General features: G+C 45.8%; 1 protein-coding gene across 1 annotated transcript in view; it reads left to right on the top strand.

Annotated features, from left to right (window-relative positions):
- The window catches only part of GRIK3 (glutamate ionotropic receptor kainate type subunit 3), a 1,024,044-nt gene that overhangs the window by 989,365 nt on the left and 15,139 nt on the right, over positions 1-19,540 (top strand). The window contains exons 14-15 of the mRNA XM_069223872.1: positions 8,980-9,202; positions 9,427-9,677. Of these exons, the coding sequence (XP_069079973.1) occupies positions 8,980-9,202; positions 9,427-9,677 (474 nt within the window). The remainder of the gene's footprint in view (positions 1-8,979; positions 9,203-9,426; positions 9,678-19,540) is intronic.

Raw genomic sequence — 19,540 nt, 5'->3', positions numbered from 1 at the left:
CGGCGGAGCGCGCTCCGCCGCCATGGAGGATTCAGACGGGCAGCGGAAAGTCGGCGGTACACCGCCGACTTTCCGTTTCTGGCCGCGGCTGAACCGCCGCGGTCAGAATGCCCAGCGGTGCACCGCCAGCCTGTTGGCGGTGCTACCGCCGACCTCCGCCATGGCGGTAATTACCGCCATGGTCAGAATGACCCCCTCAGTCTTCTTTGGTTGAAACTTAAATATAAGAAAATCAAGACATTCCTTGTTCAGTAACTCTCTCTATGAGAAAACATGAGAATTCCATAATATGAGAACCCTTGGAGTATTTGCAGATCATCCACACTGTGCAATAAACTAGCTATCTTCCGAAAGCATACACAATTCAAGATCAAACACATACAAGATCAAATTCATCTAAACTGTATTTCAGTTCATCTGCCATAACACCACCCCTTTGCACTAATTTAAACACCCCTTTACATCACAAAACTAAATGCGCATGGTCATATTTCTCCCTCATCCATGCAGATGATCTCTTCACGACATTTAAAGTTTTTAACACCAGAAACTACTATCAAGATGTGCTCCTTGCAGGCATCGTTCAAACTCGCTGGGCTGCCAGATGGGGAGGTACATGGAGCATTATTTTCCAGTCCTTGTGCCTTTTCAGAGCTCCAAGATCACCTTATAGATTTTGAAGGGTACCTGGCATGTTTATTTATGATTATGCAGTTAAATTGTTTTTTAACTAGAAGGCAGGTGGTACTTAATGATGCAGTGCTTTCTCTTTCCCTGGGGGACATATATATATATAACCTAGTGGTGGTCACCACTAGGTAGCTATACTTAGGACCTAGTTTCAATAGAAAAAGCAGTTTTTTACTTGCCTATATCTTTGGCGCCACTTGGAAAATCTTCCCAAATAGTTCAGCAGATATTTGACGTCATGTGAGCTGCTGTCTGGAAAGTTTTGGGGTGATCCATCCAGCGGGGACTAAGTTAAAGGGGGGATATTTAGGGCATTTCCAATCTTAATTCCCATAGGAAACATTGAACAGTGATAGCGCCTAAACCAATGGATGGAACTACACCAAATTTGGCTAAAGGGTAGCTCTTGGTCTAGAAAGAGCCTTCTTTGTTATTTGGTGTAAATGTGTTCAGTAGTTTTTGCGAGAAATTAAAGAAAATCCAAGTTTGTATATATAGGGATGCAAAGGATTCGTGGCTTTAATCAATCCCTGCAGCCCCAGGGACCACAACCTACCCAGGGACTATCTTTAAATTATGTGCAGAGGAGCAGCATGGAACCCCCGCACCCCTGGGGGGCCACCACAGCCCCCAGGGCTTTAAACAATTAGAATGTTGGAGGGGCACCCGGTCCCCCTGCAGCCACAGGGATCATCATCGCCCATGTGCTTCTTCCACATTGGAGGGGGGATGCGTAGCCCCCCTCAAGGAGCCACTGATAACCCTGGGGACCGCCATTCCCTAGGGCCAGCTCCTGCTATGTTCTAAGGAGCCAACTCCCAGGACACAGCTGTTTGCTCTTGCTTGGCTGCAGCTTTGACAACGGCAGCAGAGTCATAACAACATTCCACTTTCTGACAACGGGACCTGTCAAACAGTTCCCACTGTCAGAAAGAGGGGTTTTCATCTGTCTTTCCTGCATGCAGATATGCGTGCAGGGAAAACGAATTAAAACATTGCTCCAGCAAACAGGGAGCTGCTATTAAAAGCAGCTGCCTGCTTGCTGGAGCAATGGGACCGCGGGGAGCCTCGAGGCTCCCCCTGCAGTCCAAGATATCCCATAAAGGGCAAAAAATAATATTAAAAAAATAACAAGCAGGGACCACAGGGGAGGTCTTGAGGCTCTCCCTGTGCCCCAGACAGTCCATAAAAGGCTCGGAAAGTAAAACAAAATGTACAGCGTAATGGTAAATGCCACAAACCTTCACATGGAGAGTTCAGGGTTTGACTCCAGGTGTAGTCATGTCCCTTCTTTATTTATATTTTTTCAACTGCAAATGGTCAAGGATCATACTGAAAGGTGATATTATTCTTTTTGAATGACAAATAGATTATTCTTTTCAAATTGTGCAGAAAAATCTCATTCTAAGTATATCATTCATCAAAGCCTAAGAAAACTCACTGTCTCACTCCCTCTCACTCTCTTTCTCTCTTCTCTTTCAATCTCTTTCTCACACTCACACAGCCACTTATGACTCACTTACAGTCCCGCTCAGACACTTATGCACGTACTCACACACCCACTCAGACTCTCACGCACCCACTCAAAGACCCACTAACACCCTCACACACCCACTCACAGACCCATGCACACACTGACACACCCACTAAAATACTGATGTACTCGCTCTCACACCCAGACAGACACTCTCAAAGCCACTGTCACCCACAGATACACCCTCTCACATCTATTCTCACACCCAGAGAGGTCACAGCCAACTCCTGCCGCACACGGCCATAGGGCCATGTGTAGCGTGGGGTTGGGTGGCAGCTGGGTCCTGTAGCTAACCTCCTCCATGCACAGCCATAGGCCGTGTACGCCGGTGGTTGGATTAACATATAGTAATGAAAATTAGTATACATTTTTAAAAAAACATAGAAATTCACTAAAAAAACAATGTTTACAGGGACGTTATAGTTAGGAACTAGAATTAAAAAAAAAAACATAGAAATTAACTTAAAAAACAAAGGTTACAGGGACATTATGCTCACATTTTAAATGGACAAAACCATAGAAATTCACCAGTTATAGTTAGAGTTACCTCCAGTAACTACAACTTGTGCCCTAAGGTAACTATAACTCGCGCCCTCGCCATGCACTGTTAATTACCCCACAAATTACATTCCTCATGACATCTTTGATAACGTCATTGATAATATCAATGTAATACTTGCAGCAAAAAATTTGACGAAAATACTGTGCATGGCGGGGGCGCGAGTTAGGGCACGACTTATAGTTACTTGAGGTAACTATAACTATAACTGATGAATTTCTGTGGTTTTGTATGTTTAAAATGTGAGCCTAACTATAAATCCCTGTAACCTTTGTTTTTTTTTGGAGACACAAAGACTTCCCAGAAAGAAACAGGTAGGGTTTTTTTCAATGTATATATTTATTTATGCCCCCCAGCAGCCACCCCCGTTCAGTGGCACGCACCATTATTATTATTTTATGAGGATAACCTCTAGGACAGTTGAAAGTGGTGACACATTGGTTCTTTGTGCCAAAATCCAACAACCTGTCAAACGTGTTTTTATATCTTTTTGTAAAAGAAGAGAAGTTCTGATGAAGATTTCCTATGTGATTTGGAGTTTGGCAGACAGTGTATTTCATCACAAACCCTTGGTCACCCTGCTTCATTCTGACTCAGATAGACCACCAGGGGACATATTATAGAAGTACTTCAGGGGTGCAATGGGCATTTGTGCCCGCTTTGCATGCCCCCGGGCACTTTGGTATTACAGAAAGGGTTGCAGATGCTTGTTGGCACTTTCTGTAATTCAGATTGCACTATATATAGCACCATTGCTATCACTCAAGGGTGTTCCCTTATTTGAATGGGCGTTTGGTCCCATGCAAATGAGGGAATCCGTTTGCCTCTGTGCTTGTGCCGTGTTATAGACACAGGCGTGGAGGCAAAGAAGGTGTCATGAGGTGCACTAATAGTGTGCCACTTAAAAGGTGGTGCACTAATAGTGTGCCACATAAAGGTGGTGCACGATCAGTGCGTTCCCTGATGGCAGCCATCTGGAGGATGGAAAAGCGGTCTTATGGACCCCCCAGACATCACCTTGCAGGCGGGTGCTGTCACTCACTGCACCCGCCTACAAGGGGCTCTCTAATACCCCTTAAAAGTGCAGGAGGGTTGCTACCGGCAAAGTGAAATATGCATTGGCTTTAAAGCAGTTGCTCTGATTTTTCAGTTGAATGCGCTTCCCCCAGGGCAGTGTGAGATTGCGGTGCCACTGGGGGCAATACATTCAATATAATACAGCACATTCCCCTTGTTTGTGCCGGGCTCACCATTTGAAAGGAGGGCCAGGCACAAACAAGAAGAATGCGCTGTATTCTATTATAGCACCCCATTGTCTGACAGTGGTGTCTCCTCCATAGAAAAATATACTCTGATGGCCTGATGAATGAGGGGCCGCTGGAGTTAAGACATCAGACTGTCCACCTATTAAGAGCAGATTATGTGATGGGGTTTTTTGGGCGTTGCCTCCAGAGAAAACCTAATGGTCACAAGTAGAAAAAATATTATTGACCTCCACATTCCAAGGGTGTCTGGGTCATTTTATTTTATATTTGCTGTTCAAAAACAAACTCCTACTTTTTTCTTAATATTTGGTGCATGGCTGCGTAAAAGACAATAGTCGCACAACTTTCATTGCCTGCACAAGAGCTACTGTGGTGGCGGCTTCTGTGAACGCACAGAGATCACCCCCTTGCTGGTGGTGATGTCTAAATATGGCAGTCCTGTGTCTGCCAGGGTGGCGGATGTAATGCTCTCTGCTGCCCTGACAGGACGCATAAAGTACCGTATCTACTAAATCAGACCCCTAGTTCATATGTGCATGCTCCTAAATGGAAAACGTTTACCATGTTATTTCCAATTTTTAAAGTGACTGTCTTACAGTGTCTTTAAGAAGTATTTTACTTCCTAATGCAGGTTCCATTATCTATTTACCCTTGTGCCTTTTCACGTTCACAGTGGAAGGCAACTGCCCTTGACTGGGTTACTAATGAGCAGATGCTTTTGGAGGCCAGAGGCAAAGTCATGTATACTTAATACACTATCTGGTCTTGGCTGTGGAGCGTCCTAGAGGACCGGCATGCACCCTGGGTTGTATCCTGTCATCGATCATCCTTGTTTTACTTCAACTCTCTGTATGAAAGAGGGGCGGAGTACACTACGGTGCGAGATGAGAGGGAGAGCTCATCGAGTCGGTATATACACCCAGCAAAATGGGCGAGATAATCCCTTGAAAATGTTCGCTTCAAATCATGAGATGGAACCAAAATAATGCTACCGCTGCATGACACTTTGACCTAATCCAGTTTGTATGACATACACGGTAATTACATCAAAGTAGTTTGTTTATTTGGAAGGAGACAGAAAATCAATCGAGCTCCACTCTCTTCTGATTACTGAATCTGTGCCATGGTGCTTCAGTGATGGAGAGAGCAGCAGCTTGCTGCACTTCTCGTTTATTTTTGTTTTTTAATTTTTTGTTTGGAAAATGATCTTTGTTCCCTGCGCCGGTTTTGCCTTGTGTTTATGAAAGGTTAGGGAAAACGCCGTCAGCATTGGCATCATGGAGATGCCGCGAGCTCGCGGGTCAGCCATTTTGAGAGCTTGGCTGTGTTTGTGACTGTGATCTAGACTGTGGTGCCTTTCTAGAGGCACCGATGAAAACAAGTCAGATCAAGCTTTTCCCTACTCATATGTCGGTACTTTATTTTAAATGCATATATTTTCCATAAAGTGTATGCTTATGGATGCTACTATCCGATCCCAAGCTCGACAGCTGCAGCAGTTTTTAACTTATGATTTTTCTTTTCGCGTATGATGCAATATTGCAACTTCACCTACTTATTAGTTGTAGTAGAATTTACATTGTGGCCCATATTTATACTTTTTTAGCGCCGTTTTAGCGCCGCTTTTTGACGCACAACCAGCGCAAACTTACAAAATACGATTGGGGCATATTTATACTCCGTTTGCGCCGAATTTGCGTCGTTTTTTTCGACGCAAATTCGACGCAAAACTAACTCCATATTTATACTTTGGCTCTAGACGCGTCTAGCGCCAAAGTTCATGGAGTCAGCGTCATTTTTTGGCGTGAACACCTTCCTTGCGTTAATGAGATGCAAGGTAGGCGTTCCCGTCTTAAAAAATGACTCCCAGGCATGTGCGTGGTATTTATACTCCCGGGCAAAAATGAAGCCCGGGAGTGGGCGGGGCAAAAAACCCCGCATTTGCGCCTCTTTTTAACGCCTGGGTCAGGGCAGGCGTTAAGGGACCTGTGGGCTCAGAATGAGCCCAGAGGTGCCCTCCCCTGCCCCCAGGGACACCCCCTGCCACCCTTGCCCACCCCAGGAGGACACCCAAGGATGGAGGGACCCATCCCAGGGAAGAAAAGGTAAGTTGTGGTAAGTATTTTTTAAAAATTTTTGTGTGGCATAGGGGGGCCTGATTTGTGCCCCCCTACATGCCACTATGCCCAATGACCATGCTCAGGGGACAGAAGTCACCTGGGCATGGCCATTGGGCAAGGGGGCATGACTCCTGTCTTTGCTAAGACAGGAGTCATGTTAATGGCGTCTGGGCGCCCAAAAAAAATGGCGCAAATCGGGTTAAGACGATTTTTTTGCCTCAGCCTGACTTGCCCCATTTTGGGACGCCCAAACTCCATTTTTCCCTACGCCGGCGCTGCCTGGTGTACGTCGTTTTTTTTCACGCACACCTGGCAGCGCCGGTCGGCTAACGCCGGCTAACGCCATTCAATAAATACGGCACCCGCATGGCGCTTCAGAATGGCGTTAGCCGGCGCTAATTTTTTGGCGCAAAACTGCGTTAGCGCAGTTTTGCGTCAAAAAGTATAAATATGGCCCGATTGTATTTTGTAAGTTTGCGCCGCTTTTGCGTCAAAAAGTGGCGCAAATGCAGCGCTAAAAAAGTATAAATGTAGGCCTGTATGTCATAGGGGAATGCCACTATGGTTAGGCAAAGTAATTCCTTCTGCGACATCTGTCCAGCATGCAACTTTTCTTGTTCATTTAGAATATAATGGTTCTCTGTAAGGTACACTTACAGAAAACAGATTTCTTCTTCTATATAATACTATCGTACAACAAAAACTCTGCAAAAAGTAACCTTCAAATAGTTACAGAGCTAGGCAGAGTGAAACTGAAGCATGTTTCTATATGTTAATTGCACTCTGCCTGATAATTTCTTTTTAGGTTTTCCACACATGGTGTTACCAAATGTGGGAGAAGCTCATCTGATTTCTACAGCTAGCATTTTCACCTGGAAAAACCACATGAGGCTTTGGCTGCAGCAGCAGGCAAGCCGCATTGCACATTTTTTTCCCTAAGAGGTTGGAAGCATACAATGCTCCCCTATGCTAGAACCGATAGGTCTGGACATATATTTTGTCTGCTCAGAGTAAGTGGTAAATGCATGCAATAAAACCCTATCGAATGGCAAATTTTGTGTTTTTATGACCAGTAAAATCAGTGCCACACAGTAATTCCCCATTCCATTTTTTTCAACTCGTAATTGCACGGTTTTAAGGTGATTTTATAGGTCCAATGATGGTAAAATTGCATGTGATTTTAATGGGGTTTCTCCACCTTAGAACTCATGATCTCGGCCTATGTGATGAAAATTAGCTCCGTAGGAGGAGAAAAACTAGGCGAAGGGAAACCAAGAAACTTTACAAACTTTGCAAGATCAACCAAGAGCTTGGCAAAACTTTATTTCGAAAACATTCGCACACACTAAATAAGTCCACTAACAGTAACAGTCTATCCTAATAACCCTATGGTATAAATGATACTTTTTGAAATAATAATTTTTTGTAACTCAATGTTGGTGCATGATAGAAAATAATGATTGATAACAGAGAGCAACATCTATATACCAAAAATTAGTAGGGACCTCATTCTGTAAGCATTTGTTGAATCTAAGCTAATCATATTTCAGCGTTCTGGGCCTGTCACTGCGAGCCATGAACTAATGTCACAACTGTAGGTAGTTTGACTGAGGGGATGGTCGAACTGCCCATTTACATTGTGAGAGCCCTAAAGGAAGATTGGCAACATCAATTGCATGCAAAGCAGGCCACGGGTTACAAGTAGCAATATCCCATTGCATTTTTTCTTTGGTTGTCTTGTTGTTTCAGGAGTTAAGGAAAGTTGGAAGCGTTCAGGACATAGCTGTCATTCCATGGTTTGGCATGTTTTGACTTAAGTTAAAAAAGTGTCATAGACCCTTGCAGATGAAGTTGTCTTCTGAGGGCCTGATTAGCAGGGCTCCTTAAATTCCGATGGTTGTACAAACACATCTGTGCAGGGACTACATTTATAAGTGGTGCAATGTTTATCATGCCCTGCAACTAATCAATATGATAAAGTTCACACCTTCTGTTAAATTTCAACAGTTCAAACCTGGTGGAACTGAACAGGGGAAAAGGCCCTGTATTTAATAGAACATGCAACACTATATACATTTTGAAACACATCAGTGTCTGATTTCAGAGGTAAAATAATTATGACATCTAACAAAGCTCACACATAAAAAGGCTCTAAGACTGTTGGATGTAAGTTGATGAAACTGTGGTAGAGAGTATGGCAACATTTTGCAATACTAGGAGTCAAAATTTAGATGAAGGCTCTTCTTATAAACATAGGTAAGAATGAAGATTTTCTCTCAATGTGAAAGATATGTGGGTTTGTGTAGTCCATGCACGAAAGCAATGCAAATCCGCTGATCTATATCAAATTCACAACCATTTTGATCTTTTCCTTAAATAGCTGCCTTGGGCTTTCACTGTATTTAGTGGGTCACCTGCTTCTCTGTGACATCCGTTAAAGTACTGTACACTTGAAAGCAACATTTTATTAGAAAATAAGTCGCTTAGAACAGAAGTAAAACCACACTACCTTAGTAAATATTTCCTCTAAATGAGCTGGAAAAAAGGAAAGAGTCTGTCCTATGTACACGTGAATCACAAGACTGTCATTCTAAGGTTTCTTTACAACACTGAAGGAGGCGTTTATCAAAAGGTCAAATTAATGAAAGCCATGGCTACGCTTGGTGCTAAATCCTAACAAAACTATTTTATTCCCGCCTTACTTCTGAATATAGTCCAACTGATTATTCATGGTGAGGTGCAGCCTATCACGAGTCAAATTATGCATCTGGATGTTGGGCGAGAACACTTACGCGGTATTCTGTCTTGCAGAAATCTAAGATCTCTACTTTTGAGAAAATGTGGGCCTTTATGAGCAGCAAGCCTTCAGCTCTCGTTAAAAATAATGAGGAAGGAATCCAGCGAGTCCTCACGGCTGATTACGCTTTGCTAATGGAGTCAACCACGACAGAATACATCACACAGAGGAACTGCAACCTGACCCAGATAGGAGGCTTAATTGATTCCAAAGGCTATGGAATTGGAACGCCCATGGGTAAGTGACAATGGGGCAATTTTCACACAACCTAGAAAAGAGGGACTCAGCTCCATGGGATCAAGTTAATGGCTTTCAGCAATGCTAGTCAAGGCGTGTCTGATATGGTTGTCTGCTGAACGTGTGATACCATGCCACAAAGCTGTCTGGGAAAGTACTAGTGCCCATAGTAGCCGTAGTGCCAGAGGCTTTCACGGATTTATGATCTCTTTTCCATTGTGCAGGTTCACCATACCGGGATCGCATCACCATAGCCATTCTCCAGCTCCAGGAGGACGATCGACTCCACATCATTAAAGAGAAATGGTGGCGGGGAAGTGGCTGCCCAGAGGAAGAGCACAAAGAAGCCAGTGCCCTGGGTATACAGAGTATGGGAGGAATCTTCATAGTTCTTGCTGGTGGATTGGTGCTGTCTGTGGTGGTGGCTATGGGGGAGTTTGTGTACAAGCTTCGTAAAACAGCAGAGCGGGAGCAGGTAATAATTTTAAGCTGTATACTTTATTACCACTGGGAATGCTCACATTTGCAAAGTGTGTGTGCTCAATGTTTCTGTTAGGTGTAGCAGGCATTTTAATTTCAGGTCAACAGTTAGTAAGCATTATTCTCGTGGTACATACGCATCAAAATGGTGATGAAGCAAAATAATGCCATAGCTGAAAAGAATGACTACCTACTAAGGGGATTTCAAGTCCTTGACTCTCATTTACCAATGTAATAGACTATGGCCCTCATTATAACACTGGCCGTATTGACCGCCTACCACTGCGGCGATGGCTGCCAAAACACCGTCGCCTCGGCTACCTACCGTCTGCCATATCATGACCTTAGCTGGAATTCTGACAGAAGGATGGCGGAATTCCTAATGCCAGCAGTAGTGCCACGCCAGTAGACCGCCACAGACTGTATCATGACCCATGATACGGCCTGGCAGTGTTCTGCTGGCGGATGCTGCTGCTGGCAGCAGCACCCCATGCCGTTTCCTGCTGGAGAACCCCCTCACAAAAAGTAAGTTAGGTGCTCCGACAGGGGAGGGGAGTGGGGGGTTTTGTGTGTGTGTGTGGGGGTGTGGGCGTATGTTTGTGTGTGTGTGCATGCATGCGGGTGTGTGGCATGTGGAATACGTGTGTGCATGCATGGTTGTGAGTGGGCGTGTATGTTGTGTTGTGTGAATGCATGGGTGCGTGTATGTATGTAAGTGAGTGTGGATGTGTGTGTGAATGGATTTATGCATGCATGGGTGAATGTGGGTATGAGTGTGTGTATGCATGTATATGATAGTGCATGAATGTGCATGTATGTCTTGGGGGGTCTGGATTGGGAGGAGGAGGACTCTGAGGAGGGGGGCAGGGGAAACCCCTATCAGTGACAGGGAAAGGATTGTTTTTCATGGCGATAAGTAAGTCACGAGAACCATGGTGGTAGGCAGGATCATAATCCCGCGGGTGGGACAGTGACGGCCACCTGGCTGGAGACTGAAGTTTCCAGCCCGACAGCTGTTACTGCCCTGGCGGACGGAGTGGTACATTGGCAGTTTGGCTTGAGCCAAACTGCAAATGTCATATTTTGGAGAAGAGTACAGACAGCCTGTTTGCATTACTCTTCTCCAAACTACCTCCATCCGCCCGGGTCATAATGCTATGTGAGGATGAAACATGGTGCCAAACGACATGGAGCTCTATGGAAAGATAACCTTGTTCTTAACACTTGCACACCTATAAGTGTGACACTATCTGTTAGTTAGCTTCATTGTTCTTCTTTGCTGCTCTGACATTTCATCAAAACCAACCACTGTCGCTAACCACCATTTTTTGTTTAAGCACAAATACACTCATTATCTCTCCGGAAATAATTATGCCGGAGGTTAACACAATTCTATCACTTTCTCCTTTGATGTCACATTCATTTGTGAAGAATATGTTATTACCACTTTGTCCATTTCTCTCATCACAGTTCTTAATGTATGACAGCATGCAGCAGCCTGGAGACAGTCACCATTTGTCCCATGGGAAACAATTTTGCCTTAGTATCCTAAGAAACAAGTATTGTGCAACGCTTGAGGTGCTCCCATTTGCATCTGTTCCTGGTGAATGCTCCAAATGCACCCATTCTTTAATCACTAGTAAACCTCTCTCATGAATTACTTCCTCATCACTAACATGCCTCCTGATCCAGTCCTATGCCTCACCACTGTCACACCATGCAGAGATACTCAATCCCTAATCACTAGCATCACTAGCATCACTGGCATCATTGCATAACTCTGCTTAATCTGGTGTGGACTGGTTGCATATCAATCCAGGCCTAGATATTCCATTATGTTCTTCTACCTCAGATTGAGATCCCTCGGATGAACATAGTCTGTTTTGTGTGCTCATGGGTTATGAATATTTGTGAGGTTGTTGTCACACATTCTCAGGAGGACTATGAGTAGTGTATAATTTATTTCATGCTTCCAAAGTGGACAACTGTGGGTAAAGCCAATTAGCAGGCAAACTATGAGCTTCACGACAGTGGGATTCTAAAAGCTTTTTAGTAAACAAAAAAAAAAAAACAGCTCATCCATCAGCTGCAGCAGTCTGGGTGGAAGAACATTATACAAGGATGTGTACAATGCTGGAAAATGGCTTGGACATCAAAAAGTATGCCAGGAATCTAAATCACATGAGAGTGCTGCCACTCCTCTTCTGAATTTCCAGCCGATTGGCTATTTTGCCTCCTTTCCAGGTGTACATGGCTCTGGCAAGCCATAATGTTTAGAGTAATGGAACTTATACAGAATGTGTATGTCACAACCACAGTGAGAAAGCATTAACCACTAGTGTCTGGTCACATATCTTGCCATAATGCTTCTTATAAACCCTTGCATGTGTTGGACATCTGGGAGCCGCCTGACACTGCATTGCCCATGTGGATCAGACGGTTTCAAGCCATCTGCACACATGGCACTTAAAATCCCTCTGGTGCAGGCAAGAAGAGCTTCCCCAGCAAACAAGACAAAAAATATCCCTAACCTGACATGATGATCGGCGTGCGTGTACATCAAGGTCATTACAGGGGAAAATTAAAGCAAATGAGCTGATCAGCTCATTTGCTTTCATTTTCTTCAGTGCTCAGGTGCATATCTCAGCCCCATGAGCACCAATCTTAATGGTAGGGGTGCCATTGGGAAGAGGAGAATTTCCCCTTTTCAGGAGGGCAATCCCCAAGCTGAGATCCACTCCACTAGACCACAAGGAAGGGGGGAGTGGCCCCTTGGGCAAGGGCTTTTACTCTCCCTTAGGGCCATATTTATACTTTTTGACGCAAAACTGCGCTAACACAGTTTTGCGCCAAAAAAATTAGCGCCGGCTAACGCCATTCTGAAGCGCCATGCGGGCGTCGTATTTATTGAATGGCGTTAGCCGGCGTTAGCCGCCGGCGCTGTCTGGTGTGCGTTAAAAAAAACGACGTACACCAGGCAGTGCCGGCGTAGGGGGAAAATGGCGTATGGGCGTCCACAAATGGTGCAAGTCAGGCTGAGGCAAAAAAATCGCCTCAACCCGATTTGCGCCATTTTTTTACGACGCCCAACCCCCATTGAAATGACTCCTGTCTTAGCAAAGACAGGAGTCATGCCCCCTTGCCCAATGGCCATGCCCAGGGGACTTCTGTCCCCTGGGCATGGTCATTGGGCATAGTGGCATGTAGGGGGGCACAAATCAGGCCCCCCTATGCCACAAATTTTTTTTTTAAAAAAACTTACCTGAACTTAACTTAATGTCCCTGGGGTGGGTCCCTCCATCCTTGGGTGTCCTCCTGGGGTGGGCAAGGGTGGCAGGGGGTGTCCCTGGGGGCAGGGGAGGGCACCTCTGGGCTCATTCTGAGCCCACAGGTCCCTTAACGCCTGCCCTGACCCAGGCGCTAAAATCCGGCGCTAATGCGGGTTTTTTAGTCCCGCCCACTCCCGGGCGTCATTTTTGCCCGGGAGTATAAATACGACGCATATGCATCGGAGTAATTTTTTAAGACGGGAACGCCTACCTTGCATATCATTAACGCAAGGAAGGTGTTCACGCAAAAAAATGACGCTAACTCCATGAACTTTGGCGCTAGACGCGTCTAACGCCAAAGTATAAATATGGAGTTAGTTATGCGTCGAATTTGCGTCGAAAAAAACGACTCAAATTCGGCGCAAACGGAGTATAAATATGCCCCTTAGGGCCATATTTATACTTTTTGACGCAAAACTGCGCTAACGCAGTTTTGCGCCAAAAAAATTAGCGCTGGCTAACGCCATTCTGAAGCGCCATGCGGGCGCCATATTTATTGAATGGCGTTAGCCGCTGGCGCTGTCTGGTGTGCGTTAAAAAAAACGACGTACACCAGGCAGCGCCGGCGTAGGGGGAAAATGGCGTATGGGCGTCCACAAATGGTGCAAGTCAGGCTGAGGCAAAAAAATCGCCTCAACCCGATTTGCGCCATTTTTTTACGACGCCCAACCCCCATTGAAATGACTCCTGTCTTAGCAAAGACAGGAGTCATGCCCCCTTGCCCAATGGCCATGCCCAGGGGACTTCTGTCCCCTGGGCATGGTCATTGGGCATAGTGGCATGTAGGGGGGCACAAATCAGGCCCCCCTATGCCACAAAAAAATTAAAAAAAAAAACTTACCTGAACTTACCTTAATGTCCCTGGGGTGGGTCCCTTCATCCTTGGGTGTCCTCCTGGGGTGGGCAAGGGTGGCAGGGGGTGTCCCTGGGGGGCAGGGGAGGGCACCTCTGGGCTCATTCTGAGCCCACAGGTCCCTTAACGCCTGCCCTCACCCAGGCGCTAAAATCCGGCGCTAATGCAGGTTTTTTAGTCCCGCCCACTCCCGGGCGTCATTTTTGCCCGGGAGTATAAATACGACGCATATGCATCGGAGTCATTTTTTAAGACGGGAACGCCTACCTTGCATATCATTAACGCAAGGAAGGTGTTCACGCAAAAAAATGACGCTAACTCCATAAACTTTGGCGCTAGACGCGTCTAACGCCAAAGTATAAATATGGAGTTAGTTTTGCGTCGAATTTGCGTCGAAAAAAACGACGCAAATTTGGCGCAAACGGAGTATAAATATGCCCCTTAGGGCCATATTTATACATTTTGAAGCAAAACTGCGCTAACGCAGTTTTGCGCCAAAAAAATTAGCGCCGGCTAACGCCATTCTGAAGCGCCATGCGGGCGCTGTATTTATTGAGTGGCGTTAGCCGGCGTTAGCCGCCGGCGCTGTCTGGTGTGCGTTAAAAATAGACGTACACCAGGCAGTGCCGGCGTAGGGGGAAAATGGCGTATGGGTGTCCACAAATGGTGAAAGTCACGCTGAGGCAAAAAAATCGCCTCAACCCGATTTGCGCCATTTTTTTACGACGCCCAACCCCCATTGAAATGACTCCTGTCTTAGCAAAGACAGGAGTCATGCCCCCTTGCCCAATGGCCATGCCCAGGGGACTTCTGTCCCCTGGGCATGGTCATTGGGAATAGTGGCATGTAGGGGGGCACATATCAGGCCCCCCTATGCCACAAATTTTTTTTTTTTTAAAACTTACCTGAACTTAACTTAATGTCCCTGGGGTGGGTCCCTCCATCCTTGGGTGTCCTCCTGGGGTGGGCAAGGGTGGCAGGGGGTGTCCCTGGGGGCAGGGGAGGGCACCTCTGGGCTCGTTCTGAGCCCACAGGTCCCTTAACGCCTGCCCTGACCCAGGCGCTAAAATCCGGCGCTAATGCGGGTTTTTTAGTCCCGCCCACTCCCGGGCGTCATTTTTGCCCGGGAGTATAAATACAACGCATATGCATCGGAGTCATTTTTTAAGACGGGAACGCCTACCTTGCATATCATTAACGCAAGGAAGGTGTTCACGCCAAAAAATGACGCTAACTCCATGAACTTTGGTGCTAGATGCGTCTAACACCAAAGTATAAATATGGAGTTAGTTTTGTGTCGAATTTGCGCCGAAAAAAACGACGCAAATTCGGCGCAAACGGAGTATAAATATGCCCCTTAGGGCCATATTTATACTTTTTGACGCAAAACTGCGCTAACGCAGTTTTGCGCCAAAAAAATTAGCGCCGGCTAACGCCATTCTGAAGCGCCATGCGGGCGCCGTATTTATTGAATGGCGTTAGCCGCCGGCGCTGTCTGGTGTGCGTTAAAAAAAACAACGTACACCAGGCAGTGCCGGCGTAGGGGGAAAATGGCGTATGGGTGTCCACAAATGGTGCAAGTCAGGCTAAGGCAAAAAAATCGCCTCAACCCGATTTGCGCCATTTTTTTACGACGCCCAACCCCCATTGAAATGACTCCTGTCTTAGCAAAGACAGGAGTCATGCCCCCTTGCCCAATGGCCTTGCCCAGGGGACTTCTGTCCCCTGGGCATGGTCATTGGGAATAGTGGCATGTAGCGGGGCACAAATCAGGCCCCCCATGCCACAAATTTTTTTTTAAAAAAAACTTACCTGAACTTAACTTACTGTCCCTGGGGTGGGTCCCTCCATCCTTGGGTGTCCTCCTGGGGTGGGCAAGGGTGGCAGGGGGTGTCCCTGGGGGCAGGGGAGGGCATCTCTGGGCTCGTTCTGAGCCCACAGGTCCCTTAACGCCTGCCCTGACCCAGGCGCTAAAATCCGGCGCTAATGCGGGTTTTTTAGTCCCGCCCACTCCCGGGCGTAATTTTTGCCGGGGAGTATAAATACGACGCATATGCATCGGAGTCATTTTTTAAGACGGGAACGCCTACCTTGCATATCATTAACGCAAGGAAGGTGTTCACGCAAAAAAATTACACTAACTCCATGAACTTTGGCGCTAGACGCGTCTAACGCCAAAGTATAAATATGGAGTTAGTTTTGCGTCGAATTTGCGTCTAAAAAAACGACGCAAATTCGGCGCAAACGGAGTATAAATATGCCCCTTAGTTTTTCTGCAGTATACCATCACTGCCCCTGGGCAGAAAGACCACTAGTCACCAGGGACTTTTTATATTTAGAAAAGGGTGGGGGCTGTCCAGAATGGGCCAGGTAATGCCCCATCTCACCCCCCAAAACAGGCACAGTCTTTCTGATCCCCTAGGGGCATATGAGGTTTATGACCCCCAATCTGTCCCCTGGGGGTAGAGGGAGGCAGGAAGACCACTAGACATCAAGGAATATTTTTTTTAGAAAAGTCTAGTGGTGGGAGCTACCCAGAACAGGCACAGTAATGCCTTCACACACCTAAAAAATAGGCACAGTTTTTCTGCCCCCCACCCGGGGGTAGATTGGGGGTTATTACCCCCAATCTGTCCCCAGGGGGGTCAGAAAGCCCACTAGACGCCAATGATTATATATATTTTTTTAATAAAGGCCATGGCCCCATCCAACAAAAATAGGGACCAGAGTTTTCTAGCCCTCCTGGAGGTTAGATAGGGTAATTAGCCCTGATCTGCCCCCAGGGGGGAGATCACCTACTAGATGCCAGGGAATAATTTATTTTAAAAAAGAGTGGTGGGGGCTACCCACCATGGACGTGGCCATTCCCCTACCCCAAATAAATGGGGACACAGTATTTCTGCCCATCTGGGGGTCAGATGGAGGTAATTACCCCCAATCAGCCCTCGTGGGGGCAAACAGCCCACTAGGCACCAGGGAATAAAAAAATAGAGGAGTGGGGAATGCCCACCACCATCAGCATGGTAATGCCCCCACTCCAACCGAAGGGGGCAACAGCATTTCTCCCCTCTGATTAAAGCATTTCATCCTAATGACACGCAAGAGGACATTTGACTATTTTGGGTGTTGATTTACATATGGGCCAGGAGAGCTTGGCTAACTTCCAATATTATCCCTCTTGCAATGGTGAGCGGCTGTTTTTTTTGGACTTGGGTATGCTGACACCTGGAAAAACCTACCAAATTCAGACCTTCTGAAAACTAAACATCTGCGGGTGTCCAGGGTGGTGTGCTCCACAGGCACTCCACATTACTTTTTTACCTACAATGCCCTGCAAGCCACCAACTTTGCCTGAAATCAAGCATGTTCCCTACATTTGTGTGATGGAAACTTCTGGAATCCACAAAATTTCTAACACCCAGTATTGCCCAATCTGTACCGATAAAAACTCTGCTCCACTTGTGTAGGTGCCCAAAGCATTGTCAGCATAAAATGTATGTAAAGAAACTGCCCTTTAGAACCCGATTTGGTTCCCCCCTCAACTTCTATACATTTGTTGCCCTGTTGAAGGAAGTTGGCCCACATACAACATTGAAGTATTTTTTTTATCGGGAGACAGAGGGAAACTCTGGGTGATAGGAAATTTGTTGCTCCCCTCAGATTCTAGAAATTTCCATCACAGAAATGTGAGGAAAATGTGTTTGTAGACACATTTTGAGGTTTGCAAGGGATTTTGGGTTACAGAATCTGGCGAGAGCCACACAAGTCACCCCATCATGGATTTCCCTGGGTGTCTAGTTTTCAGAAACGTACAGGCTTGCTAGGTGTCCCTAGGTGCTGGCTGAGCCAGGACTCAAAATCCACAGCTAGGCACATTGCAAAAAAAGAGGCAGTTTTTCATGGCAAAATGTGTTGTTTCCACTTTGTGCTTGGGCCGTTTACTGTCACAGGCACTAAGCCTACACAACCAAGTGAGATGCTATTTTTATCAAAAGACTTAGAGGAACACAAAATAATAGAACAAGTGTTATTACCAATTGTATTTCTCTGTCATTGTGCCTTTCAAAACGAAGACAGTGTCTAAGAAAGAAGCCATTTTGAGAAATGCCCTCTAATTCACATGCCTATTTCAGAAATACATATGTTTCCTCAATATCTATTTTTCACTCTTTATAGTTTACCAAGTGAATTACTGTTATCCAATACACAATGAAACACCATTGGAAAGTGCTACTCAGTTACTGGCTCTGGGTAATTGGGGCTTTTCGTAAACCTACAAGACCTATATATCCTCGCAAACAGAAGGGTCCAGCAGATGTAACAGTATATTGCTTTTGAAAAGTTGCCATAGTTAGAAGATGTTACAGATGAAATTGTAGACACAAACTCAACTCAATTTCAATTTTTTTTTATTTCAACTGTTACTTTCTATAAGAAAAACTTGAAGGATCAACACACATGACCCATTGCTGAATTTGGAATTTGGTGTACTTTCCAGAAATGTATAGCTTTCCAGGATCCACAATTGGTTTCACACCCATTTCTACCACTAACTGCAAGGAGGTTGAAACCACCAAAAATAGGAAAAATGGGCTAGTCCTAGTAAAATTCCAAAACTGAGTTGAAACCTTTTGTTTTCTGATTCAAGTCTGCCTGTTTTTGAAAGCTGTGAAGATGGTGATTTTAGCACCACAAACCCTTTGTTAATGCCGTTTGCGGGGAGAAAAACAGACACTTTCTTCTACAGCATTTTTTGTTTTTTTTCCTAAAGCCCCAAATTTAGCTGTATTTAGGCTGATTTCTCAGTCCCCTCCACAGCAATCCACAAGCCCTTTAGAATTTCCATGATGATGGAAAAAAAGGATGCAAATTTGGGGTGGATACCTTATATGTACAAAAAGTTATGTGGGCCTAAGCATTAACTACCCTGTTAGAAATGGGGTCTTTGGATGACAGTCAGGTTACCCCCTGTTCAAGCAAGGACCCTCACTCTAGTCAGGGTAAAAGAGAATCACCCTCAGCTAACCCCTGCTTACCCCCTTGGTAGCTTGGCAGAGCAGTAGGCTTAACTTCAGAGTGCTAGGTGTAAAGTATTTGTACCAACACACACAGTAACTTAATGAAAACACTACAAAATGGCACAACACCAGTTTAGAACAATAAGAAATATTTATCTAAACAAAACAAGACCAAAACGACAAAAATCCGACATACACAAGTCAAGTTATGAATTTTTAAAGATTAAACTCAAAAATAGCGCTTAGAAACACAAAATGCTTCGATGAGGTGTTAATACGGCATCGTGACGGAGTCGATCCTAACAAGCCGACACCAGCGGCTCCGACACAGAGTCGCATAGACCCCCAAGTACAGTACCTTTGGTGAAGAGTGAAAACAAGTTGTTGCGCGAAGTCGGGGATCGCGGTGTCTGTGCGAAACGTTGAATCCGCGCTCTTCGAGCGGTGTTGGTGACAATGTGGTGCGGCGACTTCCACAGTGTTGCGGACTTCAGCGGGGCTGCAGCGGCATCGGGCCTGCAAAGGTCGTCGCGTTCCAGCGAGGAATACGGAGTTGGTTGCAGGCGGCGTCACCGGATTCAGCAGCGGCGTTGGTCCGAAGTCGTCCGAAGTCGATTTCCACCATCTTTCCTTTCAAGGGCCCAGGGGCTAGATAGGG

This window comes from Pleurodeles waltl, chromosome 3_1, assembly GCF_031143425.1.
Source record: "Pleurodeles waltl isolate 20211129_DDA chromosome 3_1, aPleWal1.hap1.20221129, whole genome shotgun sequence".
Taxonomy (NCBI): domain Eukaryota; kingdom Metazoa; phylum Chordata; class Amphibia; order Caudata; family Salamandridae; genus Pleurodeles; species Pleurodeles waltl.
The sequence above is the reverse complement of the archived record's forward strand: the minus strand, read 5'-3'. Positions and strand labels throughout refer to the sequence as shown.